Source organism: Trichechus manatus, unplaced genomic scaffold (assembly GCF_000243295.1).
Source record: "Trichechus manatus latirostris isolate Lorelei unplaced genomic scaffold, TriManLat1.0 scaffold00075, whole genome shotgun sequence".
Classification (NCBI taxonomy): domain Eukaryota; kingdom Metazoa; phylum Chordata; class Mammalia; order Sirenia; family Trichechidae; genus Trichechus; species Trichechus manatus.
In genome coordinates this window covers 7,136,462-7,164,161 of record NW_004444011.1, presented here as the reverse complement: position 1 = coordinate 7,164,161, position 27,700 = coordinate 7,136,462, and the positions used below count along the sequence as shown (strand labels likewise).

Sequence of the window (27,700 nt, the reverse complement as noted above, 5' to 3'; positions counted from 1 at the left end):
CGGCGGCGGCGGCCGGGTGCTTTCTGCACAGCAGGCTCCGAAAGTACGCAGGCTCCGAGTGGAAAGCGACGTAATTTCCCTGGAGCGGGGCAGTTCCATAGTTTAGATGGGGTTTGCAAGGCGAGCGCACGATTTCCGGGTAGTGCGAGCCCGGGTATTTGCTAAAAATCTGAGGTAGATGAGCGGCAGGGCGCGCGGCGGCGGCGCCGGGATGCGGGGACTGCTCACTGATTGGCAGGGGTCGCGCGGCTCCGCTCAGGCCCCGCCAAAGTTGGTGCTTGTCCTTCCAAAAACTCGGGCGGGGGCTGGCAGCGGCTGCGGCGCGCTCTGGCGGCGGCGCCTGTGTGGCCAGGGCCCGGCCGACCCTCCGGCGCTTGGTCTTGAGCACGCGCTCGGTTTTGCAGGAGGTATACAGCGCTTCCACGTCTTCCCGAGAGATGAGCGTGCATTTGGCGGCGTGGAAGGCGATGCTGTTGATCGCCTTGAGTTTCCTCAACTCCTCCAGATCGCAGTGGTGCTTTTTCACTTTCAGATGATCCATGCGCTTGTGCACAGTCGTCCTCGGAATGTTTTTCAGCAGATCCGTGAAGACTTGGGAGAGAGCAAACATTTGCTTTCCTTTAATGATGAGGTAGCCGAGCCTCACGCCATCCACCTCTTCAAAACCTGACTTCAGGTCTCCCATCTCGGGCACTAAATGATCCCCACCATTTGCAGTAAATATATACGTGACGCATACATACACATATATGTATGTTAATCCTCCGCCAGATGCTGCGTGTGTCTCAAGGCATCCTGCTAATAAAATAACAAAGACTGTTATTCCCGGAGAAGGGAGTGCCAAACTCTAGGCAAAATTATTGGGGGGAAAAACCCATGAAATTACACTGACTTGATTCTTGTTTTTTTTTTGGTTTTCGTTTTTTCAAAAAAGAGGGAAAAAACCATCCGGCTTCTGATCTGCCAGTGTGTTGGTCTAAGTCCCCGATGCACATCAGTACCTGGGCCCTTCTATTCCTTCCTTCTCCATTGGAGCACTATGATAATGGAATGTGAAGGGAGAAAGAGAAAAGAAATGCAGCTGCTATTCCCGCCGCTGCTTTAGCTACAAATAAAATGACAGAGTGAAGTGAGCTCGTCCGGAGACACCTTCATCAATTAATTCCCCTAAAGCCAGCGCTGATTGGACACTCCTGACAGGTGATGCAATAAAAATTGATATTCCACCCCTTCCCCCCAAAATCTCCCACTAATTAGCATACCCTTATACTGCCACCTCCCCTCCCAAAGTAAATAATACAGTCGGTATATAAATCTTTCCATTAAACTATCGGAGCGCAGAAGCAGCTTGACTCACAGACTTCATCAGAAGCAGTGTGTGTACGCTTAAAAAAAAAACACATATATTCGTCTTTAAAGGAATATTGTTTTTTTTTTCTTTATTTGCATTTTACCGATACAGCTATTATCATTTCAAAGGAAAGGGATTTTTAAAACATTTTCAAGACTAAATAGATATACCCCACCCACTTTTTCTTTGGAAAATGGAGCTTAAGCGAAAATGTGCAGAATAGCTAAATGTGCAGAATAGCTTGGTATTTCCCTTATGGGAGTAGGGGAGACGGGCTGGGAGCTCCAAAGTTAAACCCACGCGGTGAACCACCCCAAAACAGACTTACGTTTTGAATTTCTCTCGATTTTCCTTATTTTTTTCTCAAATCCCTTTTTACAACCAGAGACAAAGTTATTTGGCCAAGCAAGCAGTTCAGGGCTCCAGCTCCGAAACACTGTAACAATGCAACTGATTTCGGTTCTCTGCTATGGGGGTAGGAGGTAGTTTCACGTCAGACTCATAACAAAGCATAGATAAGCCAGAAATGTGTACACTTTTTCACAATTAACCAGGCTGGATTGTAGGCAGAATCGTCCTAGAGTCCCCAGCACAGCCTTTGCCAGGGTCCTGTTCTCGACAGGTCAGAATTCCAGGGAGTAGATTGCTTCTGCAGGCAGCAAAGAAAAGAAAATGTAAAACACCCTAGGTGCTTCCAGAGGTTTTACGTAATAACGATGGAAAAAAAAAAAAAAAGTGCTGATGTACGATGCAGACTATTTCAGTGGTCCATAATGCTTTTGATGGGTAGTTTAAATGAATCTTCCACAACTTCCATTTTTTTCCCCCATGAAAGTCAAGTATCTGCTTTAAAAAATCACTTGGGATGAATATCAATATGGTTTAACCTCTTCTTAGTCAAATTAAGGCATATTTTGGTGTCATTTCCAAGGATATCCAAAATATTGCCAAATGAGAGCAAGGGTCTTCCCAGTTGCATTACCATGATCCCAAGGCGGTTTGTTGGCTGCTTTACAAAATTCGGCAAAATCTTCTTAACTGTCCGATGTTTGTAACTACAGCATAATGCAACCCAGGCATTTATGTATTTCCTTGTTTCTCCAAAAATAGACACATCCGTGTGGCTAAAAGAATAAACGGATATTTCTGAGGCTGCAAGAAAAAAAAATTGTACAATAATTTCTTCCTTCTAATTCAAAAGTTCCATCTTCTCCTGCTCTGTTCTGGCTAGCATGAGCAGGTATGGCTCAAAAAAAAAAAAAAAAAAAAGATAACAGGAATTAGACATACAGAAAGGTAGTTTGCTTGATAAGATGAAATCTCGGCCGTAGTTCCCCACCCCCACCCCATCCCTCTCGCAATTTCCTAGGAATTCTGAAGAGAATTGGGAATTTCAAGAAGTGCATCCGGAAATTAAGGAAGTCTATTTAAGAGAGTCTGTAACTCAGGAGGCTAGGATTTGAAGAGTCAGCCCTGGACTACTGTTGCACTCAGCACAGATGTAATCGCCGCTCTTCAACTTAATCAATGTGTGTACAAACCACGATGTCTAGTTCTTGCCTTTGAAATCTAAGGCTAGCATTTCCATCCAAGAAATCAGAGCTACAGCAAATTACATTTTTGTCCCTTGAATGAGAGAAGGATCACTGAATGGATCTCGTGATATTTCAGGCTTTAAACGTAACCGAGAGGCAGCAATGAACAATGCCTCGTCACAGCTAATACCATCCACCGAGTTGGCTTTCTTTTGCATCTGGATCTATCACACCGCGTTTTTTTCTTTCACTTTCACAGGAGGCAAAATGCAAAACCTTTAAGCAGAAAGCAAAGTTTCGAGGAAAAGCAGATGCTGGTGTTTGTTTTTTAAAGTAGAATGACCAGTCTTTCTATTGCCAGCGACAATAACGTTTTAAAATTCCTCCTGATGCACTTATATACTGCCAGCCCTCCTTCCTCCCACCCCCTCACCCCCGCCCAATTCCCCTCCCCCAGCTTTAAGATTTAGACCAAAGAGTCAAACAGCCAAGAAATAGTAAACTCAGAAAAAGCCTTTGAGAGACATTACAAAAGATTGGGTAGACCTTCCTTTTTTGCCAGGTAGTTTCAGTTGTTCTTGATTCCTATTTAGATTTACAGACACACAAACTCACACCCCTACTCCTCCTACACATGGCACTGTGATTTAGTAACCATTTCAAAATTACCTTCTTTTCCTCTCCCTTCCTCCTTGTTCAACCTTTAAAATACTGAAAACATTGGTGGTTTTAAAAAGTAGTAGAATATTAAATCTTTTTTTTTTTTTAAACTAAAGATAAAATCTGTTGGGTCAAGTAGAGAAAAATAAAGACCAAGACACTTCGGAAACGCGTCTACATATGTGAGTATCTCTGAATGTGCACTCAGACACCTTTACACTTAATCATTGTTAATACTCCTATTACGCATCTTTCTTCTTGTCTAATACATTCTTTTGTTCTTTAACTTCCCATCGGGGTGTGTGTGTGTGTGTGTGTGTGTGTGTGTGTGAGAGCGAGAGAGAGAGAGAGAGAGAAGGCGCGATCTTGTGTGCGCGCGCACACACACATAATATGACAGACAGCTTTCTTGTGGCCATCAGCACACATTGCATATCCGGGGTCTTCTCCAGGCACATTGGGGGTCGATCCCGATAAAAAGATCTAGCAGAGGCCCCTAAGCACTCATACATGAAAGGCAGGGGACTTTAAAGATGGATTTGCATGCACGCAGGGGATTTCGATCAATAGCTACCAACATTTATGGCTTAGATTATTAATGTGAAAGCTAGCCAAAAGAATGGGGATGAAAAATTAAAGGTGTCTGTTATCAATTATGCTTAAAGTTATGCAATAATTTACTTACTCTGCCTGGATGTGCAGGTCCAGATGTATAAAGTACTATTCCTCAAAAGCCAGGGGGTTTCTTTGAAAAATTTGTTGACCATGTCAGCCGCCTCTACAACCAAAGATGAACGCAATTCAGATGATGGACTGTATTCACATTCTTTTTTTAAGGGGGAAAAAAACTATTAACTTCTATATTTCTTAAATATATATACATATGTGAGTGGATGTGCTCAAATTAACATTTGCGTGTCTATCCATCTCCATGGGTCCAGGAAATCACTTATTGTGAATTTAGGCAGATATATATGCACTGAGTTTGTTAATTAAATGTGATTATTTACTCAGTGAGGAATGCATAATCTACGTGCTATAGTAAAAAGTATTTGAGCTTTGAAAAGAAAGCTTCTTGCTAAAGGAAAATCCTTTCTAGCAAATAGGGATAGAAATATATTCTTAATGTCCACTTCTACATTTATTGTAAAAAATCAGCACTTTCAGTTTTTAAAGGGATGGGCTCTGAAGATATGAACATATTTGTCTTTACTTATCCTATATGAATGGGCTAAATTTACCTTTAGATCTTCTGTTTTATTTTCACTGTATTTTATGTTTAAATACCATTGCAATTCAGTCTGACCTCTTTCCTCTGGAGTGAAGTGATGCACACGGCATTTACAGTCTTTTAAATGGTTAGCTGGGAAATGCAATAGCAATTTGCAGGAGTAGTTTACTAATGGGGAAAGTTCTTTTGAAAACCTGAAGGAAAACCTAAGAGTACTTTTGCATTTCTACACTACAACTCTCATATAATTAAAGTATTGAAAAACATTAAAATAATCATTTTCCTTCCTTCCAAGTTTTCGCCCATACATACATAATTTAACTGAGGATCATCCCCCACCAGCACTACCACGACCTAACTCTTCACCATATACATTTGTTTAGTGATTGACCGGCACATTTTGTTCAAAGTGATTTCAAACAGAAAGAGTAAGAAACATCACAAAGGCCTCAACAATGTAAGTATACTAGTAGGCAGAATAAAAGAAGCCCCTTGTACTGCTAACCAAAAGTAGCTATAATACTTGCAACATAACAAAATCTAATATAATAATATAATTTAAAGTCTTGTATGGCTGAATCCTTCTTGTATCCTGACTTGAGGATGTTGGACAATAGAATCTTGTGTGACAGTCAAAAGTTCCTTAGCTAAAATTATCTAATATTATAATTTCTCTGTTTTTTGGAGCAGGAAATGGGAATGAAGGAGGAAGAAATGGCTACATTAAGGAATAAATTATAACTTAGTATATTTTCCTTAATTTTTTCTTTTTGTCTCATCCAAACAAATCAGGGTAAGTCTCCAAATGGGCCCATCCTTCTGCTCTTAGGCTTTTAAAAATCCTGTTTTTAACAGAAGTTTGGGACACAGAGTATATGCCATGTTGTCTACTGACCCATAATCAAAATGCAGTGACCTACTACCCTTTTTTTGCCCCCTGACCCATCTTGAATTCAATGCAGCCTTTATAAATTTGCAAATCCTTGAGGTAAAGGGGGTTTTGTGAGGCTTTGTTCTGAGAAAGTCCTAAGAGTGTGTTTTCTAAATTAGACAAAGGTAAAGCAACAAACCCTAGTGGACAAAATTTTACACAGGTGAGCAATAGGCAACTCTTCAGATAACACATATTGCAAGTTAAAAAGCAGTTATAAACATAGGAGACAGGAAGGTTATGGATTGCATCAAATTAGAGTGTGGTACAAATCACTTTCATGATGTAAGAAATGGTTAGGTCACAATCTTCCTGCTTTCCACATCTCCAAGGGCTATGGGGGACCCTAGTGACCAAGTAAGGGGGAGAGGGGTAGAAGAGAGAGAGAAAGGGAAAGAGAGAAAGAAAGGAGCGAGACCTGATCTGAATCTATAGGCACATTCTCTTATCTTTCCTACTATCAGCCAGTTTAAAGGACACCATAATTATGATGCTGATAAAACAATGCCTGCTTATGTGTGCTGAACAAATAAAGAATGTTTACAGCTCAAGAATCTTTTAATTCCAATTAAATGCTATCAAAGAAAAGGCACTTTTCCTACTGCAACTTCCTTTCCCCCCAATTATCTTGTTCTGTTGCAATATTTTCCTATCAGACAGAAGAGCCTTTCACAAGTGATCTTGAATGTAAAAAATCTGAGAAAGTAGGGTTTAAAGTTGATATATTCAATAATACACAAATACCAAGAAACACAATTTATTTGGATTGCCTAAGTTTTTGTTTATTTTACACAAGGGCCAAATGTGTAGAAACTGAAGTGATGACACTAAGCGTTGAGGCCTACCTATAGGCTGCTGAAGCCATACTGAAATTCTGAGCACCCATAAGGGGAGAAGGAAAAGACAAAACATGAGGGGCCTGGTGGTCTCTGGAAAGGGAATCCTCTGGTTCTGTTCCCCTGGCCTCAGCCCAAACCCTTCTAGGAGCACTGGAGCCAATCACTGTCTTCCACTGCTGCAGCTCCTGGGAGCACACAAAAAAGCGGGAGATAAAAAAATCCCAAGTTCGCCTTTATGGATACACAGTATCATTTCATATTCATGACTTCAGCAATCACATCATAATCAGATTTAAACAAGTTTGGGCAGTAATGCCTATCAGGCTGGGCATTAAACACTGACAGTATCACACACTAATCAGAAAATTCACTGTTTTATTTTCGATCCGTAGAGTGAAAATTAAGTCTTTTAACTTTGAAAAACTGATTTTTCCCTTCTGAGGCCAAATTTTACACTAGTAAATTTCAAATAAATGCCCCTCTTTCAGTCGTTCCACAATATTGTAATTCAAACTCTATTTCCTGCCTTTCTCAGTTCTTGTAGTGTTTTGTGTTTTTAAAAAAACACATGGCACAACAAAGGCTACGTAAAATGCACTCATTCCGTTAAATGCCGATACAAACCTACCCATCACTTCATCTAGCTAAGTAGCGCATTGCTAAGTATAAGCTTAAAAAATACTTTCGTGGAAGAAATATTTAATATTTCTTGGAAAATTTCATTTGGTGATGGGGTACAAAAATACAGTGGTAAAACATTTTTCATGGGGTTTGTTAAGTTTTCTGGATAGTTGCAGACCCCTTTACTTTTGAAAGTTTAGAGCTCCAATACCCTCAATTCTACTGGCAGAATTAGGATGGACTTAGAGGGTCCTAAACGTGACCGATTCACTAAGGCGGGGGGCTACAGCTTGCAGCAACGTGCTCGGCAACTTAATCCTACGCTAAAAGAGGGCAGAGAGCGAAAAAGAATGGAATACAAACTCTCCCGATATTCGTAGTTACTTTCAAGGTGGATTGTGTATTTTAAGGCTGATGGGAACGTCTGGTTTGGGGAGCAAAAAGAAGAGAAGGTAAGTGTTTGTCCTTGTATCCGTCAGTTCGTAGAGAAACAATGAAAGAACAAAGGGAACCAGTTCTCCATCTAAACATTTTCTGAATCTCCCTCCGTTTCAAGCCAAAAAGCTTGCGAGAGGATTCGCTTTACCTTAAATAGTTGTTGCTAGGCTTGTTGAACTAAGAATGAGAAAAAAGTTGAGCGGCAGTATAAATATAGACTAAATAATAATAAAAGCTTGCTGTGGCGGATCTCCACAGTGCCAGCCGCAGCAACTTAAAGCAGAAGTTGCTAAATGCATGAAGGCAAAGCCCAAGAAATAAGCTTTATATATCAGATTTCTAACTCAGTTATTTAAATAGCCTTTCTTGCTGTTTGAAGGGGTTTTTAGCCCCACAACGTATAGGTACTGTTTATAGGATGAGAGGGGTGTACAGTTTAGGTCGCAAAATGATCTCTGTTGCTGCCTGGAAAATAATTTTAAAAGGGGAAACGAGTTTCAAGTATTGACGCTGCTGCTTGCTAATAGAAGAAATGGCAGCAGTGGCTGCGAAAGGAGAGGGATTCGTATTTAAATGTATTCGCTTTCGGGTACGCTGGTTATCGGCAAAGTCCTCCTTTGTGGGTCTGTGTAGCTTAATGAGTAAGTGACTGCCGTCGGCATTATATAAATGGATCCAGTATGGGGGGAGCCCCCAAAGCCGTCGAGCACATGAAACACGAGTTTTTACTGCCCCCCCCCCAAGCAGCGACCAAGCCCTCCTCGACCCCACCCCAAAATCTGTATAATACCTGCGCTGTTACAGTGACACATGTTTATGTTTATAGTCCTGGTTTGTAGTAGTGTCAAGAGCCGCAGCAAGAGGAGGGGGAGGAAAGAGGACAGGGAGGAGTAAATGCAACCACCCCCACTTGTTGTTAAAGCAAATTTACTGCGTTATTGCAAGCCGTGTAAGGGGGGCTGGGAGGAGAGTTGAGAGGAAGGGTAGAGTTGGGATGAATGCTGGTAGTGGAAGGGGGTGGGGTTAGGAGATCCGAGATGGAGCTACCATCGCCAGCAGCCCGGGAAAAGCAGCTCGGTCACTAGCGGAGCGCGCTGGCTCGGTGGAAGAAAAAAGGTTCCTGCTGCTCGTTGCGTTCACGTGGGGGGTTCTGCACGCCGGGCTCCAAGGCCCTGACCTCTGACCCCACCTCCTCTCCGCGCTCTCCCGGTGCAGCGCGGCCACTTTTTACCCAGGATCCCTCGCGCGGGCCGCGCTCGTGCCGAGCTCGAGTCCTTCCTAATCCTCCATTCCCCGATTTCCATCTTCTCCTCCCCCACCGCCAGCCCCAGGGGAGGATTCTCCGGCAGGGAACCCCCGCCCTACCCCCACCCCGAGAGCCGTGCTGAGTGGCCAGAGTAAGGCCAGGTGGGGCGGGGAGTGTAGAGCAGGGCCTCCCTTGCCTTGCCGGGCCTTTGGGGGAGGGAAGGGGACTAGAAAGGAGGGGGCTTGGCTTCCCAGCTGCCTAGCCCCCACGCCCAGCCCGAGGCCTGGACCTGTTGACTGCTATTGGTCCGCCTCGTCCCGCGCCCTCTCCCTGCCCACGGCAGCACCAGTTCTTTTGAGGAAACTTGCGGAAGAAATAAGGGTGGCTCATCTCTTCCGCCTCCCTCCAATTTAATTTTTTTGAGGGAGGGGATGAAAAAGCAAACTAATTTCATCCGTTCTCCTGTTTTTTTTTTTTTTTTTTTAAAGTATCGTAATGCGCGTGCCCACCAACCTTCCGGTCCCTATTATTAAAAACCTCCTCTTTTTAAATTTCCTCGGACCAGTTCTGCCCAGAGCCTGAGAGTCTTGGACGCCACCACTCCGCTTCCCCCCACCCCGCCTGGCACGTCTCGTCCCCAGAGAATTGCGTTGCTTTTCTTCCTTAGTAGACCCCCTCGTCCACGTTCCACTGTTTTTTTGCGACTCAGGAGGCGTAAGATAAAACCTCTGATTTGCTGCGTGCTGTGGGACAGTCTGCGCCCTCTCGTCAATATGCAGTTGATGGAGAATTTAAATAGTAAAGGAGGAAATAAAGAGTTCTGTCGGTTGTAGACGACATACTTACGTTTTAAAATCTTAAAATATTCGATGTATTTAGGGTTAAAGGATTTTATTGAATTTTCTTTAGATTTCGGGTTTTCTGGGGAGTAATTTTCTGAGGGAAATAAATCAACATTAAGATGGAAGTGAGACTTCGCGACCACTTACTAAAGGAGAAGATTTAAAAATAGGTTAACAAAATAGCGGGAGGCTGCCGCAGCGAAAGGTGGACGAAGCGCCTCGGTACTGGGAGTGTGAGGATGGAAGGAAAGGAAGCGCGCGGGCAGGCGGCGGGGCAAGCGCTGCGCCCCGGCCGTCGCGCTCCGGAAGAAGGCGGGCGGCGAGCAGTGTGAGCGCGAAAACGCCAACGGGGAGGGCCACGGCTGGGCGGGGGCTGGGCGCGCAGCCGGCGCAGCGGAGGAAGCGGGAGCAGGGCTCTTCTCGCCCTGTCGCCCCCATTGTTCTGTTCTCACGCTGCTGTTCACCCAGCGTGTCCTTCCCGAGGGAGGGGTCCTGGGCCCGACTCCACTCCCACACCCATCTCCCCGAACTCGAAGACTCTGTCCGGGTCGGCGCGGCAAGTTTTATTATCTGACGCGGCCAGCTAGAGGTTCCCAACCTTGCAGAAAGGAGGCTTTAAAACGTGCCGCTGAATTGAAGGAAGCTGGGCACACATGAAAAAAAAAGGGAAAGCAGTATAAAGTTTTTAAAGTGATAACTATGTAGAGACAAATGTGAACAATTTTTTTCTGGATCCAGGAAAGTTAGGGCATATTATATAATATTTTAAATATCTTTAAACGTATGGATTCCAAAATGAATGTCCGTGTTCAAAGGAGTTGGGAAAAGCACGTTTCGCTGTCCTACTCAGCTGTTTGTTTTTATACAAGAAGTGTAATTTTAAAAGGAAGGGCTGAGCTAGCCCTAACAACCAGGCTTGACTTAATAACAAAAGCAGTTTTAAAATTACAGTGATTTTTCAAAAGGGAAAAACGTTCAATTTGCTTTTAAACCACGTTTTGAAAACAAGTAATTGCAACCCACCTACGAAACACTGTTTTCCTTTGTGAGGTATGTAGAAAAAATATTCTGGCAAACGGCAGTTTTTTAAAATGAAAATTTCCGACAAGTACTCGGGAGTCTTGTAGACAAGACCAAAGTCATCGTGCGTGAAAGTTCACTAAGAAATAATTTTAATCGTGTGGCCCAAATTTTTCTAGGGCTAGAGAGCAATTTCGACTTAGATTTATAATTGACTTGGTAGAAATTCTTCCTAAAATATCCGTTTTAGTCTGTGTACTGTAACATGCAGCACTGTTTCCCAAGGTGGATTTTTAAAAACCGATTAGAATTGATCTCTAATGGAATATTTACACGTCATCACGAAAACATCATTTGACAAGAGTTTTGAATTACAAGAAAGAGGTTAATAGATGATGTTCATAAATAGCATTTGTTCAAAAAGACCTCTAAAGAGTCAGTTAAAGGTAGTGGTGCTAGTGATTTTACGTTTGAAATGCTGTAGAAGTTGTTTGCATTTATAACAACACTTCAATTTTGCGGGTTATCTTTTGAAACTTGCATTTCCTCATAAAAATCATTCAGTTATTTCGAAGTATAGAAGAAATTCTTATACAAGAAATCATTTGAGGTGTACCTATGGATAGGTTTGAACAGGAAAAAAAAATTGCGTTAAAAATTAAGTATTCTCAATCTGTTCATTCCCTTTCACACTCATCCCCCTATAGTTCCCCTCCCCCCCAAAACTACTTGATTCAATTTACGTTTTTTATTTATAAGCCTTTTATTGTTTCGAATAGCTTTACAAGTTTATCTGCTATGTAGTTGATAGCAGAATGTCAATCTTTTTACATCTACTGTTTCAGGCTTTTTCAGTTAAAGAAAAACATATATATTACAAATCATTAAATACTGTGAGAAAAACAACAACGGGGTGGAAAAGAGAATATGAAGGGGGGTGGAGACTGAGATGGACACGTAGCATTCCCGGTCAGTCTTTATTATACCTTTTTAAAATTTTTATGTCATATTTTTCACTTCTACTTGCACCAAGGGGCATTGCTTTTTTTTAATTTGGATAACTGCCACTATATAAAAATTACCTATATTCTCACTTTTAAGCGCCACAGTAAAGTAAGACAGCCAAAAACGATCCAGAGCTTGTGTGTTTAATTCGTCAGGAATGTTAAGCTTCGTTAAGAGTCACCCTATGGGGTCACGTTGGTCCTTGGCACTGTTACTGTACAATTTCAAGGGATAAATATACACATTATAGATTTTTAAAATCTAAGATATACTAAGCAGTTTACTAATGGAAGGAATTAAAAAAACACTGAATTTGTCAGCCTAATTCTTTCTGGGACACAATGCAGTTAATTAACATATTCTTGGGCTTGTTTCTGGATTTGCTAAGCAGTGGCCCCTTTCAGAATGGAAAACATTTAAATTTTAAAAAGTGATCTCTTTTGGTCCAAGTAATCTTTAGCAATTCACTTTAATTCCTTTTTTTTTTTTCAGTCCAAGGTATGTTTCATTTCTTTAATGGTCTCTTCCACTTCAAAAATTGATTTTCCTCTTTTTCATGTCCAGAATCTTTTCACTTAGATAACCTTATTGTTTTGATAAAGACACCTAAATATGTCACTTTAATTATAACAGAAATGCAAATCTTAAGTGTCAGTAGAAAATGGGAATGTGGACGTTACAACTCACTCTTCCACTATATGGATGATTTCCTGAAAAGTCTAAGTGTAACACCTTCAAGTATTGTTACATCATGGGAAAAAAAAAACAACTCTGGAATGTTCCTGGGATTTATGTTACACCCAAAAGATGTGAAGGCAGCTTTTAGATATTATTTTTCTATTGGTAATTACATGGTGTTTTACCCAAAAATGTAAATACAACCAACAAATATCAATCTAATTGCAAAAGGAATGGCTTTGACGGCAAACACAAGATTAACCAAACCAAACCTCTAAAGTAAATATTAGGTCTTCATTCTTAAAAAAGATTTATTTAGATTATATACAATTTAAATTTTAGAATTACCTAACTAAACTTTCCAAAAATTAACTGTATTTAATATTAATTATGATTGATTGTAAGTTAGTCTGTTCTTTAATAAAATGATTACTTTTATGTGAAAAGTTAACATTTGAGTACTATTTAAATATAGACAATCCTAAACTACCTGGTAAATAAAAAGTATATATATTAACTTCAAATATTGAAAATCTTTAAATTTCTTATCTGAAAATTTCTGTTAATCATTACTTTGAACATTTAATTCTGTTGTACATGCAAAGTAAGGTTTTGCTTTATTCTGAACAATTTGCTTCTAAACACTAATATTGTACATTAAACAAGCATTTATTGAGGGCCTACTATATGCAAGACACTTGCTAAAGGCTATAGTGAGTAGAAAAAAAAATCAGCTTATAAGGTTAACTGCTTCATGAAATGAAAATTTCCAAAAGCTATTAATAGTATCTCTATATAAAATAAAATTAAAACAAATACTTTTTGGAAAATTTCTAACAGTATTCCATGATACAGGTGCCATGTGTGGGTTTGTATCTATAAAAATACGGTACTCATTTATGGTGAGATAAATAACAAAACTAGATGTAGAAATAACTCAGTATTTTAATCATAGTAACATAAATATATGGCTCATAATAAACTTTTCAGGTAAAAGATAACCCTTGGCCACCAGATAAGCAAAACAAAATTTTAACCAGAGATTCCTTTATGTAAAAGATAGATCTGAAAGTTTGTACAGATCATAAAGAAGGTGACTTTTTGAGTTTTCCAACTAATTTATTTGGAAACAAGATTATATTTCAATAAGGTTAAGTGGATACATTAATTCTAATAATTGCTTTCTGTTTACAAAACTTAGGATCAGAGCCAATATAGAATTTTAAACACTTTGTGGAAGTCAAGGAAGTCAAGAAACTGAGTGAAGGAAAGTATATCTCCTCTTTGCATTATACAAATACACCTCAACAATGGGTACAATAGACTAAATATGCATAAACAGACGGGAAACTATATTTAAAAAAGAGATAAATATGGACAATACTAACTTATGAACCTAAGGCAGTTTTAAGTATTTGTTTTATAGTATCTACTTTTGTAAGTGACTATAAAAAAGCAAATACAAAAATTTGGTGCCTACGTTAAGGAAAAAAGAAAATCATAAGACATACTACTCATAAAGAAAAAGTAGTTTCCCATTAATAGTAGAGTTAGAGGTTACATCATACAATACTTGTTTTTTATGATTTCCCTCAGATGATTAGTTCAGAGAAAAGATGAGCCAGGACAGAGTTAGCTGCTGTTATGTGAAGAAGAATATTAGATACAATGGGCTTTTATTTTGTTCTACAGGTACTAGATGTACTTTTTAAAAGGGTATTTTGAGATTGTGGAATCAGATTTAAAGGGAACATTATTTTAAGAGATTGAAATTGTCCTTTTTTATGAAGTTATTCTATAAATTCCATGGTAATTTCTTTTTATCTTATTATATATTTAAAAAAGAACCTAAACTCTAACAATTCTGGAAATTTAATAATAAGTTGTATCTATCCTGAGGTATGAGAATTAGCATATTACAGAAAAAAATCGACCCATTCTGTGTTGTGTGTATACACATATACATGTATATATGTGTATATACATATATATGTATACTATATATATACACACACCCATATATACATATGTAAGTTGCTCACTTACAGACAAATATAAGTTGCTTACTGCTTCTCCTGCATCCAAAACACACCCTGGCACACAGTAAATGGTCAATAAATATTTATTGAATGAATATATAAATAACTGGATATCTAAACTATTTTGTTTTATTCTTCCTTTCAACCATATTTTATAGAAATATACTAAATATTATACTTCTGTTATATAACTTAGAAGTTCTGTATCTCGTACATGAGTTAAAATGAAAATGACTTATTTACGTCCATTTTTCTTAGAATTTTCATAACTCATTTCAATACATAATATGTTAAGATACATTTTAAATAATTTATTAATGAAAAATTTGACTATTGTTAACATTTGTATGTACATCTTTAACCAAATTTCTGCCTCAGATATCATTATTTATATACAGGCTTGTTATGAAATAGTGTATTTTCTCTTTTTTTTAATTTCAAAAATCTCTTACAAATTATTATTTTTTAATTAAATGTTACAGAATAGGGTAAAGTGCCCATCCTTCTTTACATACAAATCAATTCCATTAGAAGAACTAAGTTCCAATATGTTAAAAATAAAACAAATGTGTATTTAAGTAATCTAGTGCCTTAAGGCTTAACCAGAGTTTTTGGAGAGGGAAGTTTCACATTGATATTAATCCAAAATTATTCTACCTTAGGAGTCTGAGCAGGAATTGGATGTTGAACTGGTTGGTAGTCTTTATATAAGGGTAGAGATAAAATATACAGTTAAGATACACAAAGCAGTATAGTTTTGCTTGAAGGCAGTTTTTAGTTTTATAAGTATCGATTACATTTTAAGAACATAATTATTATATGTTCAGAAATTTACTAATTGTTTCCATCTCCTAAAAAAATCTACATTTTATAAGTATATACCTTGTAGTAACCTTTTCTAAATGAGCTATTACGGCTAAAAGATTCTCATTTTTGTCTCTTTAATGTACATTTTCTATCTTATGCTTTAGATTTCCATTACTGTAGATCTCTCACTTAGCTTTTAATAGATTTGAATGTATTTGCTAATATATGCTTGCATTGTATTATATATAATTCTTAAATAGGTTTCTAGCAAATTATTCGAAATAGAAAAAACAGCCACGCTCCCATTTTTTTAATCTTTATGAGAACATTCGGAATGCTTTTAAAGCTTAAACCCAATATATTATTTTTTGGTGAATGACTAGGAGAAATTGGGTTCCTTCATCCATCATCATCATATAACTGCATTTTCCAAATAATCATGTTATATATTGCTAATTTCTGATAAACTTTCATTTTGTATCAGCAAAATATTAACCAAAAGCCATGAAGTCACCTTGTAATCATGCTGGTCATTTAAATAATCTACCCATACATTCCTATTTCACGCAAAACTTTAATAATTAGACACTGTTTTTGATTGAAATCAATATTGGGCTTACATGGATACATATGGGATGGGGGAAAGATTTTTCAACAGCTTGCTTAGTAGCCAGGTATGCTAATTACTGTATTCAGATAGGCCTAACCATTTTCTACTTTTGCCACTAAAATGACCTCAAATTTTCAAGAGTAAATTTGGAGAACATAGCCAGATTTGAGAAATCCTCAATCAAAACTGACTCCAGCATCTCATGGTGTTGATTATATTTTGGTGACTGACTAGGAGAAACTGGATTCCTTCATCTTTTAGCATCGCATAACTGCATTTTCCAGATCATATTATCGGTTCCACGGCAGCTCGTGGTTTTTTTTTAAATTCCTGATAAACAACCATGTGCACTCCTACTCACCAAGCTCAGGGTAGTCTTGATGTTATTAGTCCTCTCCCAGTGTAACCCTAACACAGGCTTTTAACCTTCAGTCTGTGATGTACTTTCATTTATCACTGGAGCCATTGTGGTGTGTAAATGGGTGGTGGATTTGGTGGCACTTACACTTGGTGAACTTTGGGTAGAGTCCAGGATGTGAATTTAATAGGTGGAGAGGCTGCGGCAGTACTGTGAAGTTAGCATGGCCAACTGCAGGAAGCCATGCTTCATTACACCCCTCATGGAAGCTGGCAAATGTGCCCAACCCGTTAACCACCGGCCAGTTCTTGAGGAAAATGCCGTAAGGTAGGTTTCTCGTGAAGGGGGTTGTCCCCCCCCCATCCCCCGAGAGTGTCCTTCAGCTACTGTGACAAAACCTACAACCTATCCGAAGCATCCTTTCCCTCTTCCCTTTCCTGTAAGGCCTCTCCGCGACGTGCACACGCAGCCCGCGCGAGCGGCGCTGCAGGAGGTGGCCCCAACGTCCCCGCCCCCGCGTGCGCGGCCCCGCTGGCTAGTTCAGGCTTTAGCGCGCCGCTGGCTCCACTCGCTCCCACCCTCCGCAGCACACCTCCACGGCTGTAACCGGCGCGGGGGAGGGAGAGGGACCCGGGAGGTAGGCTGCCGCTGCATGCTGGACGCGGCGGCGCGCACGTAGGCCTCGCCTCTCCCCGGCCTCCTTCCTCACGCCCGCCGCAGGGCTGGCGCGCACGCCGAGTGACGCTCGGAGGAGGAAGCGCAGCCCTTTTTCCCCTCCCTCGCAGCCCCTGGCCCAGCGGGAGCTTCCCCCCCAGTGCGCCTGTGCGGAGGCCTACTTGATTATGTGTGCCCTCTCCAGGCTTCAGCGTTAGCGGCCGGGTGGAGGTGGGGAGGGAAGAAGACGAGGAGGAGGAGGAGGCGGTGGAGGCGGTGGAGGCGGTGGAGGCGGTGGAGGGGAGGTGGGGGGAGTCAGCAAGGACATGGCTCCTGACTCCTGTGCGGAACGTGAGTGACTGAGCGGCAAAGCCCGAGTGAGCGAGCGGCCGAGCGGCGGGCGGGGGCCGGGACGCCGGGAAGGGAGCGGGGCCGTGGGTGGCAACGCGGGGGGAAGCACTAATTGGTTTGCATGTGTTTTTTAATGGTCCCCCCCTAACTCCCTCTTAGATGGTCTCTAGCGACCGGCCCGTGTCACTGGAGGACGAGGTCTCCCATAGTATGAAGGAGATGATTGGAGGCTGTTGCGTTTGCTCAGACGAGAGAGGCTGGGCCGAGAACCCGCTGGTTTATTGCGACGGGCACGGCTGCAGCGTCGCGGTGCATCAAGGTAAAACACCCAACCGCCCGCCGGGCCGAACCCGGCTTGCTCCCAACCGTCACCGCTTCCCCCACCTTGGCATCAACTGCCAGTTCCCCTTCCGCCCCTCCCCCCGCCCCGTCCCGGCCGCGTTCTGCGGTTCAGGATTTACTTGGAGGGTCCGCAGAGGGGTAGAAGGGGTGTGTGCTATGCATGTGGAGAAAGTGCGTGTGGCCTGGACTGTCATGTGATTCTGCTCTCACTCTCTCAAGTGTCATTTGGCCGCCGCCTGCGCCCGGAGCCTTGAGTCTGGAGACTTTCCGAGGGGGTGGCTGGAGGAGGGGGCGGTGCGGGGGCCGCGGCCTGCGCCCTGAGCTAGTGAGGGGGGGCGCTGAGCGTGCGCCCCTCTTTCCTGTCACCGTGGTTGTGGGTTTGTGTTTGGGAATGGGAGACCCCTCCCCCTTCACTGCCCTCTCCTGTTTGCTGCAGTGTGTCTGGAGACTTCCTGTGGTATGGAGACCGGCTTGGGAACGCGACTCGCTGCGATGGGGAGGGTGAGGGAAGAAGAGGGGTTGCCTTGCATGTTCAGTGAGGAAAGGCGGTTACTGCTGCACCCCAAGCTTTCTGGGGGAGGCACTGCTGCTGCGGACTGGGAGCTCCTGCGGAGAAGATGGCAAGAGGCCGCCGCCCCCACTCATGCTGATGCTGGCCTGTCTTGGCTGAGCTTCTTTGGGCTGGTGGATAAGGCTGTTTAAGTGGTTGCATCAGGTCACTTCTTCAGTTTATGTTACTGAGGAGAAGAAAAGGTGGTGGTGTCGCCAGTGACTTGGGAAACAGTTTATTTCTGGGTATTTCCGTTTGGTGAGTTTTATGGATATTCAGAAAAGTTGAGGAAACTAGTAAGATATTTTTTGGCCATTGAAGTTTGTGACTGAAACAACCTAGATAATTTTTTGGTGATTCTTATTCTCTCCGTGTTTATTCACCATCCTGTCCCTTTTCCAATTCCTGAATCTGGCATTGAGTGATGCAGATGTTGTTTAGTAGTACATTGGAAAAGACGGTACCAAACGAGAGGAAGGAAAATCTGAACATAAGGTGCTAAAGTGCATTCTTTATAGAATGGAATGTCAGCTGTGAAGGGAGAGTTACATGCAGTGGTGATGATTCTGAGATGGTGAGTTAAGGTGAGAATGCAGTTACTCCCAGTTTCATAGTACTTCTGTTGACAGTTTTCATTGTTAGGGGTTTATGGGGATATTTTTTACGGATTAGATGATAAATTAACCAAGTTTTGATGAATGATTTCATCTCCCAATACAGAAAACATTCATTTAAATCTTAAATTTTCCTGTCTAGAATTGTTTCCAAAATAAAATTTAACCTTTTTTTTTTTTTATAGGTAAGAAGAGAGAAACAAAGTCAGACTTTTAAGAACAGAGTTTTTAAACTCTACTGCTGTGTTTCTTGGCTTATGGAACGTTTTTAACTTTGACATGTTTACAAATACTTTAAAAGGATTAGAAAATTAGCTTTCGGAGTTTTAAAAATTTCTGTTGATTTTATTTTTTTATATTTAAGTTCCAACATTTAAGTTATTTTTCAAATTCCTTATGAGCAAGCTCATGTGAGAACTTCAGTTGGGTGTTTTTAGATTTTTGGAAATGTTTCCATTTTGAATTAATTATATATTACTGTTAACCAAATTGTTTAAATGAGGCTGTGATTTAGATATGTGAGATATATTCAGATCAATTGTTGGGTGCATCACTTATATATTTAGCAGTAAACATAAATTTTTTTTAATAAGTTTTATTGAGATATAATTCATGTACCATACAGTACGCTCATTTAAAGTGTACAGTTGAGTAATTTTTAGTGTATTCACAGAGTTGTGCAACCATCACCATGGTCAGTTTTAGCACGTTTTCATCACTTTAAGAAGAAACCTCATACCCATTAGCAGTCACTCCCCATTTCACCCCAGCTTTTGCAGCCATGGGCAACCAATACTTTGTCTCTGTGGATTTGTCTGTTCGAAATTTTTCGTATAAATGGAAGCGTTTCACTTTTGACATTTCATTTTGTTTTCTGCAATATCAGTTGCTCATTTTGAAAGGTGATTTTGAAACTTGCTATTTAAACTATAAAATACAGGAATGAATGCATGAATTTCTAAGTTATTCCATGCAAAATCTCTCTGTTAAATTTTACCTAATTTATCATAAAAGAATAATTAAAAATCGTAGCTTGTGTGAAACTTACTTAAGTGAAGGAACAAAAGATTTGTATTTGAAGTTTTTTATTAAAATGTCATACAATATTTTTTTATAAGCTATGTATAAGTACAATGTAAGATGTTTTAGTTCATTATAAAGCAAGTAGTTTACTTGAATAGTTTGAGAGGTAGTTTAATAGGACTTTGAAAGGGTATTTGATTTTTCAATAATTCTTTAAAATCTTAACATATTTTCAAACATTTTATTTCCCAACAGCTTGCTATGGCATTGTTCAAGTACCCACTGGACCATGGTTTTGCAGGAAATGTGAATCTCAGGAGAGAGCAGCCAGAGTGGTAAGAATTGTGGGAAATACTGAAATACTTCATGAGTAGCTTAGGATGTTACACTTGTTGTTGTTTGAAGAGTTGTTCGTCTTTTGTTCAAATACTGTAATTTAAGAGAGAATTGGGGCCAAATATTGACCTACAGTTTTAAACAGATTTTGTAAAATCTGAAAAACAAATTGAACCAAATAAGTATATGTTTATGGATATTTCGAAAATATAAAAATTCAGAGTCAAATTTGGACTTTACTAGCTGTTTCTACAGAATCAAGAAAGCCTGAAGTGCGTGTAAAGGTTAAACTGACTAGTCATAGTTAGAATATGATGGCAGTAAAACGTAAGGAGGATACACTGATAATTCGGCTAGGTTCTATTCAATTAGAAAGAGAACACAAGGATTTTGGTTTTTGTCATACTCTTTCTTCCTACATCTGTGTATGTATAGTTTAAAAGTAAGTCTGAACACCCAGTGTTTTCAGACATTCAGTCTCTTGGGCAAGGAACATCAAAAATCTTTTCTTTTTCATTTGGCTGGCTACCTTCTTTATGAACACTTTTGTAAACTTCTCGTAGAGTGAGGGAGGTACGTTTTTTCTTTTGTGGCCAAAAGCATTTTTCCCAGTTGAACTTCCGGGAATATCAGGGAGAAATAGATTTAATCTTTATTATTGCTACGAAAGTATTATCACTTGCAATGTGATATTTTTTTTTTAGTGTTGACTAGAGACTGACAGAAGGTAGAAAATATTTCAACTTCTTTACCTAGGTGTATAGCAAAAGTAGAAGCTTTTATTTTTGCTTGGGCAATTTTTGATCAGCAGAAATAATGGCTGAGTAACCTGTCTAGGATTATGAGTGTCAGAGCAATATTTCTGTGGTTTTGTTGATATGCTTTGTATGTGAGAATGCACGGTGGTGCAATTGTAGCTATTCTAGTATTCAAATAATGGGAATTAGTAAAAGTAGGAGGGAGTCATAGATATTTTAAGCCTTGATGAAGTAGATAGGTCTACTCTTTGATCCCTCCCTGCCCCCGTAGCATGTTATAGTTACAGATAGATGGATCACGAAGCAAAGGAAGTCATGCTTTCATTTATCAGTAGACACCAACAATGAGGTGAAGCTGTTTCAGGGAGTGTCACCAATAGATTCAAGGCCAGAGAAAAATAATAAAATAGAAGGGTGGGTATCAAGAGAGGGAGGATAAAGAAATCCTGAATGGGGAGTGGTAGAATGTCAGCCTTATTTGCCTCACATGCCACTTGTTGCCTCATTTTGTTTTTTTATCTATGGGTGTGGTCAAGATGTCAAGATAAATAAGGTGGTTATCTTAAAAACTGTTTTGGGGTACTTATTTCAGCTTTTGTTTGGTGGGATGTGGAGACCATTAAAGGTTTTAAAGGAGATGTGTAACTGCCTCTAAATTCTTAATAGTGTACAATTATAAAAGGTAGGGCCCTTCCTAGGAAACAAAAACTCACTCCAAGCTTATATAAGCAAAGAAAGGATACAAAAAACAAACAAACCAAACCCACTGTCATTGAGTTGATTCTGACTCATAGTGACCCTATAGGACAGAGTAGAACTGCCCCATACGTTTTCCGAGGAGCACCTGGTGGATTCGAACTGCCGACCTTTTGGTTCGTAGTTGCAGCTCTTAACCACTACGCCACCAGGGTTTCCTATAAGGATACAGGAGCGAAGAACACCAAAATAGAAATTAATGCATGACTCAGAAAGGGAATTGAATTAGTGTTAATCTTATTTCTGCTTTTCTTTATATGCCTGCTTCTTTCTTTTTCTCTACTACTTGTGTAATCAGTAGCTAACTTTTTTATGAGCTTATCATGGGCGAGATAACTGTGCTAAGTGCTTTATGTCAGTTATCTGATTTTATCTTCCCATCAGACCTATGGGGTAGTTAGTCTATTCTCATTTTATGGATAAGGACATCATAGTTTTAAGAGAAGCACATCTACCTGCAGTTTGGGGTATGATTAGAACCCAGGTTTGTCTTCAGTACAGAGCCCAAGCTTTCAACCGTCATGTTATATACTGCCTCTTGTGAAAGATGGCCATACCTTAGCTCCTGATACTTCCTATTTCCTGTCTTAAGAGCCTAGCCTAGACTGAGGGCTGAAATCTCAGTATGAATCTCATTTTCTTTTTGGGGGAAAAAATACTCTGGCTTGGCTTGAATGAGGTGCCCACCTCTGGACCAGTTAGCCATGGCTAGGCAATAGGGTTGAGTTGTTCAGATGCAGTTAGTGAGATACCTGTGGATTGGGGATAGGTCAGTTCTTAGGGAAGGGGCAATTGTGAGCTGATAGTACCTAAAATGATACTGAATAGTAAAGACCCAGAACAATAAAGTAGTATTTTCATAAAATTAGTTTGATAGTATATGGGATGGATATGAAAGAGGAGGTTAGAAACTGAAAAAGTTTGGATTCTATTATTGTGAAGATGTAGGAGTAAAAAAGGAAGAATGAAGTGATTGGAATGGATGTTGGGTAAGGGAAATGGAATAGTTGAAGATGATTCACTGATGAAGACGATCACTGTGGAATGGTGGTGCCATTAATAGTAATAGAGGAAGGAGAGTATATTTGAGTAGCAAAGAAAGATCTATTTGGGACATATTGGATTTGATGTAGGTGGCATTTTTCATTGGAAATTTAAGATTAAAGTTATGGAGTGAGGTTTGGGTTGGAGCTGTGTAGAGAGGGAAGACCGGGAATCAAATGACATTTCTGCTAGAAAAGAAAGAAAACTGAAGACAGAACTATGGTGAATATCGACATTCGGAAGAGTAAGAGAACAGGTTGCCAAGGACAGATTAATGAACTATCCGGAAGTAAGAACCTTCAGGGTACAGTAGGAACACAGTTGGGTTTTCAGGATAGAATGGTCGATGGTGACTGCTGCCAAGGATGTGAAGGACTAAGAAAATTTCTCGACACAGCAATTTGTGTTCACTGGTTTTGGCAGAACTTTGGTTATAGGGGATTGAAGAGAGTGGTGGAAGCTGTAGGGTTAGATTGTATATTGAAAAAACATAAGGAAAGAGAAAATAAATGTAGGTAGACTGGGTTGAGGGACGGTTGGTTTTTAAGTGAAGTTCTGTATATGTAGGCATTCAAAGAAACACTTGAAGTACTTTACTGAACTAAAGCAAATGTGTATTTTTGCTGCAATTTTTGGTTAGATGTGTAGCGATTAAGAGCTAAAATTCTTACTGATGAATATTTTTTATTTAATGCATATATTTTTAATTACCATAGACTGAAGTGATTTACAGGCATACCTTGGAGATATTGCAGATTCGGTTCCATACCACCACAATAAAGCAAATGTTGCAATAAATTGAATATCACAGTAAAATGAGTCACACGAATTTTTTGGTTTCCCAGTGCTTATAAAAGTTGTTTATGCTATACTGTTAAGCGTGCAATAGCATTATGTCTAAAAATGTACATACGTTAGTTAAAAAAATACTTTATTGCTGAAAAATGCTAACCATCATCTGAGCCTTCAGCGAGTGGTAATCCTTTTGCTACTGGAGGGTCTTGCTTCGATGTTAATGGCTGCTGACAGGGTAGTGGTTGCTGAAGGTTGGGGTGGCTTGGCAATTTTTTAAAATAAGACAACAATGAAGTTTGCTACATCGATTGAGTCTTCCTTTTGTGAAAGATTTCTCTGTAGCATACGATGCTGTATGATAGCATTTTACCCAGAGTAGAATTTCTTTCAAAATTGGAGTCAGTCCCCCGAAACCCTTCGTCTGCTTTATCAACTAAGTTTATGTAATATTCTAAATCGTTTGTTGTCGTTTCAACAAGTGTTCACAGCATCTTTGCTAGGAGGTAGATTCCGTCTTAAGAAACCACTTTCTTTGCTCATCCATAAGAAGCAACTCCTCATAAAGTTTTGTCATGAGATTGCAGCAATTCAGTCACATCTTCAAGCTCTACTTCTAATTCTAGTTCTCTTGCTGCTTCCACCACATTTGCAATTATTTCCTTCACTGAGATCTTGAACCCCTCAAAGTCATCCATGAGGGATGGAATCAGCTTCTTCCAAAATCCCGTTAATGTTGATCTTTTGATCTCCTCCCACAAATCACGAATGTTTTTAATGGCATCTAGAATGGTGAATCCTTTCCAGAAGGTTTTCAATTTGCTTTGCTCAGATCCGTCAGAGGAATCACTGTTTATGGCAGCTATAGGTTTACAAAATGTATTTTTTTAAATAATAAGACTTGGAAGTCAAAATTACTCCTTGATCCATGGGCTGCAGAATGGATGTTGTGTTATCAGGCATGAAAACGTTAATTTCCTCGTACATCTCCATCAGAGCTCTTGGGTGATCAGGTGCATTGTCAATGTGCGGTAATATTTTGAAAGGAGTCTTTTTTCTGAGCAGTAGGTGTCAACAGTAGGCTTGCATATCCAGTAAACCATATTGTAAACAGACGTGCTGTCATCCAGGCTTTGCTGTTCCATTTATAGAGCACAGGCAGAGTAAATTTAGTATAATTCTTAAGGGCCCTAGGATTTTCAGAATGGTAAATGAGCATTGTCTTCAACTTAAAGTTACCAGCTGCATTAGCCCCTAGTAAGAGAGTCAGCCTGTCCTTTGAAGCTTTGAAGCCAGGAATTGATTTCTTATCTCTAGCTATGCAAGTCCTAGATGGCATCTTCTTCCAATATAAGGCTGTTTCATCTACCTTGAAAATCTGTTGTTTAGTGTAGCCACCTTCATCAGTTATCTTAGCTGGATCTTTTGGATAACTTGCTGCAGCTTCTATATCACAGTTTCTGCTTCACCTTGCACTTTTAGGTTATGGAAATGGCTTCTTTCCTTAAGCCTCATGAACCAACCTCTGCTAGCTTCAAACTTTTCTTCCGCACCTTCCTCACCTGTCTCAACTCTCAGAATTGAAGAGAGTTAAGGTCGTTGCTTTGGATTAGGCTGTGGCTTAAGGGAATGTGGTGGCTGGTTGGTCTTCTATCCAGACCACTACAACTTTCTCCATATCAGCAATAAGGCTGTTTGGCTTTCTTACCATTCATGTGTTTGCTGGAATAGCACTTTTAATTTCCTTCAAGAACTTGTCCTTTGCATTCACAACTTGGCTAACTGTTTGGCACAAGAGGCCTAGCTTTTGGCCTGTCTTGGCTTTCAATATGCCTTCCTCACAAAGCTGAGTCATTTCTAGACTTTGATTTGAAATTAGAGACATGTAACTCTCTTTCACTTGAACATTTAGAGGTCATTGTAGGGTTATTAATTGGCCTAATTTCAATATTGTCATGTCTCAGGGAATAGGGAGGCCTGAAAAGAGGGAGAGAGGCAGGAGAACAGCTGCTCGGTGGAGGAGTCAGAACACACACAACACTTAATCGATCTCTGTTTTGTATGGGTGTGGTTTGTGGTGCCCCAGACAATTATGACAGTAATATCAAAGATCACAGATCACTGTAACAGATGTAATAATAATGAAAAATCTTGAAATATTGTGAGAATTACCAAAATGTGACACAGAGGCAAGAAGTGAGCACATGCTGTTGAAAAAATGACACCAATAGAATTGTTCGACGCAGAGTTGCCACAAACCTTCCATTTGTAAAAAACACAGTATCTGCGAAGCGCAGTAAAGTGAAGCACAAAAGAACGAGGTATGCCTGTATTAGAAATTTTATATACTTGTATAATTTTGGAGCCCTGGTGGCGCAATGGTTAAGAGCTCGGCTTCTAAGCAAAAGGTCAGCGGTTTGAATCCACCAGCAGCTCCTTGGAAACCATATGGGACAGTTCTGCTCTGTCCTATAGGGTCGCTATGAGTCGGAATCGACTCCATGGCAACAGGTTTGGGGTGTGTGTGTGTTTCGTATAGTTTTAGCCAGAAACAGAGGGGATGTGTTAGATTTTAAATATTGTACTTTGAAAATGTTGAGAGTGGATTGTGCAAAAATTAAATGGTAAAAAGTCCCTTAAGAATTTGCATTATTAAGGCATTACTGTTTTAGCTCAAAATAAAGACTAATCCTTTCTTTCAGGAGGTAAGCTGTAACTTTTTCATATTGCTCAGCCTCTTTTTTTTTTTTGAATGGGTATTTGGGAGGTTTTTTATTCTCTTTTCTCTACCTGTGTATTTGTAAAATTTCACAATTAAGTATTTAAAGTAATCTAAGTAAAGTTCTTGTTTTAAAGAAATGCCTGCCCCACTTCTAGCACATTTTGGACAACCCTAGAACATGATAATCCAGGCCCACTTCATTGGACAGCTTTGTAGTGACTTCCCCAGATTTCTCCTGTTTACCTTCTGCCTCACCTGTGCCTTCACCCCCTAAATCACTGCAACAGAGGGCTTTGAGCCCAGGTCTCCTAAGCTCCAGAGCAAGATACCTTCTTGTCATCTGGGCTGGTAGCTTGTCCTAGACTTGGGCACAGGGTTGCTCCAGGTTTCTGTTGAATCGGCCAGTTGGGTGGCCTGGGCTTCTGGGGCAGGGTCCACAAGGAGTCCCAGCTGGCTCCTGCAGGTCTCTGCTCTCTGCCCCAGGGCAGGCACCTGGCAGCTGTCAGTTTCCATCCCCACCTCCCTCTTGGATCTGCCCTGGTCACCCCCAGAAGTAGGCAGAGAGGGGCAGGTATGGATGAACAACGGCTCCTGCCTAGCACTGGTGACAAGAAGGGCAATCGGATCCCTCAAGTTCACTTTCTTTCTGGGTGCTGTGTGTCTGTTTATTATAGTCTTCCTGGCTTCTTACATTGTCAGGGAGCCAGCTGTTGGGTGGAATCAAAACAAGGTTTTAGAAGTTGATCTTGTTGTTTGGTGCCATCGACTGGGCTCCAACTCATAGCGACCCTGTATATAACTGAGCAAAATGTTGCCCGGTGGTGTACCATCCTCACAGTTGTTGCTGTTTGAGCCAGTTGTTGCAGCCACTGTATCAAATCCATCTCTTTGAGGGTCTTCCTCTCTTGTGCTGACCCTCTGCTTTGCCAAGCATGATGTGCTTCTCCAGGGACTGGTCCCTTCTGTTAACATGTCCAAAGTAAGTGAAAGGGTCTTGCCATCCTCGCTTCTAAGGAACATTCTGGCTGTATTTCTTCAAAGACAGATTTGTTCTTTCTTCTGGTAGTCCATGGTATAGTCAATATTCTTCACCAGCACCATAACTCAAAGGCATCAATTCTTCTTTGATCTTCCTTATTCATCGTCTGGCTTTTGCATGCCTATGAGGCTATTGAAAATACCATGGATTGATCTAGGGTTGCACTATTTTATTACCTTTACTTAACGAAGATACACATGTACTCATGTATCACTGTAAATGCATAAAATCATATTAACTATATGGTTACTGATATATTTAGATTTAACTCTTAATTATATTGTTATACATTTAATATATTTCTGAACAATATAGAACATATAGTGAATATCTATGTATTCCCTACCTAGAATGAACAATGTTAGTTCTTCATATTTGCTTCATATTCTTCTTTCTACGTAAAATGACACAACAGAGAGTCCCTGACGGAGCAGGAGAAAAGTGGGGTACAGAACTCAAATTCCAGTGAAAAGACCAGGCTTAATTGTTTGATTGAGACTGGAGGGAC

At 40.3% G+C, this 27,700-nt stretch overlaps 2 protein-coding genes across 10 annotated transcripts in view; one reads left to right on the top strand and one right to left on the bottom strand.

Moving 5' to 3' along the window:
* SKIDA1 (SKI/DACH domain containing 1) overlaps positions 1-776 on the bottom strand; it is a 2,834-nt gene extending 2,058 nt beyond the window's left edge. The window contains exon 1 of one of the 2 annotated variants that reach the window (XM_023735003.1): positions 11-776. In XM_023735003.1, coding sequence (XP_023590771.1) covers positions 11-685 — 675 coding nt within the window. In that variant the 5' untranslated portion in view covers positions 686-776. Of the gene's footprint in view, positions 1-2 lie in introns of both variants that reach the window. The other variant, XM_023735002.1, reaches the window with a different exon arrangement.
* Positions 777-16,875: 16,099 nt separating this feature from the next.
* The window catches only part of MLLT10 (MLLT10 histone lysine methyltransferase DOT1L cofactor), a 332,811-nt gene continuing 321,986 nt past the window's right edge, over positions 16,876-27,700 (top strand). For 6 of the 8 annotated variants that reach the window (XM_023735053.1, XM_023735051.1, XM_023735052.1 and 3 more), the window contains exons 1-3: positions 16,876-17,242; positions 17,376-17,535; positions 20,001-20,080. In XM_023735053.1, coding sequence (XP_023590821.1) covers positions 17,376-17,535; positions 20,001-20,080 — 240 coding nt within the window. In that variant the 5' untranslated portion in view covers positions 16,876-17,242. Of the gene's footprint in view, positions 17,243-17,375; positions 17,536-17,696; positions 20,081-27,700 lie in introns of those variants that run through there. The other 2 variants (XM_023735048.1, XM_023735054.1) reach the window with 2 other exon arrangements.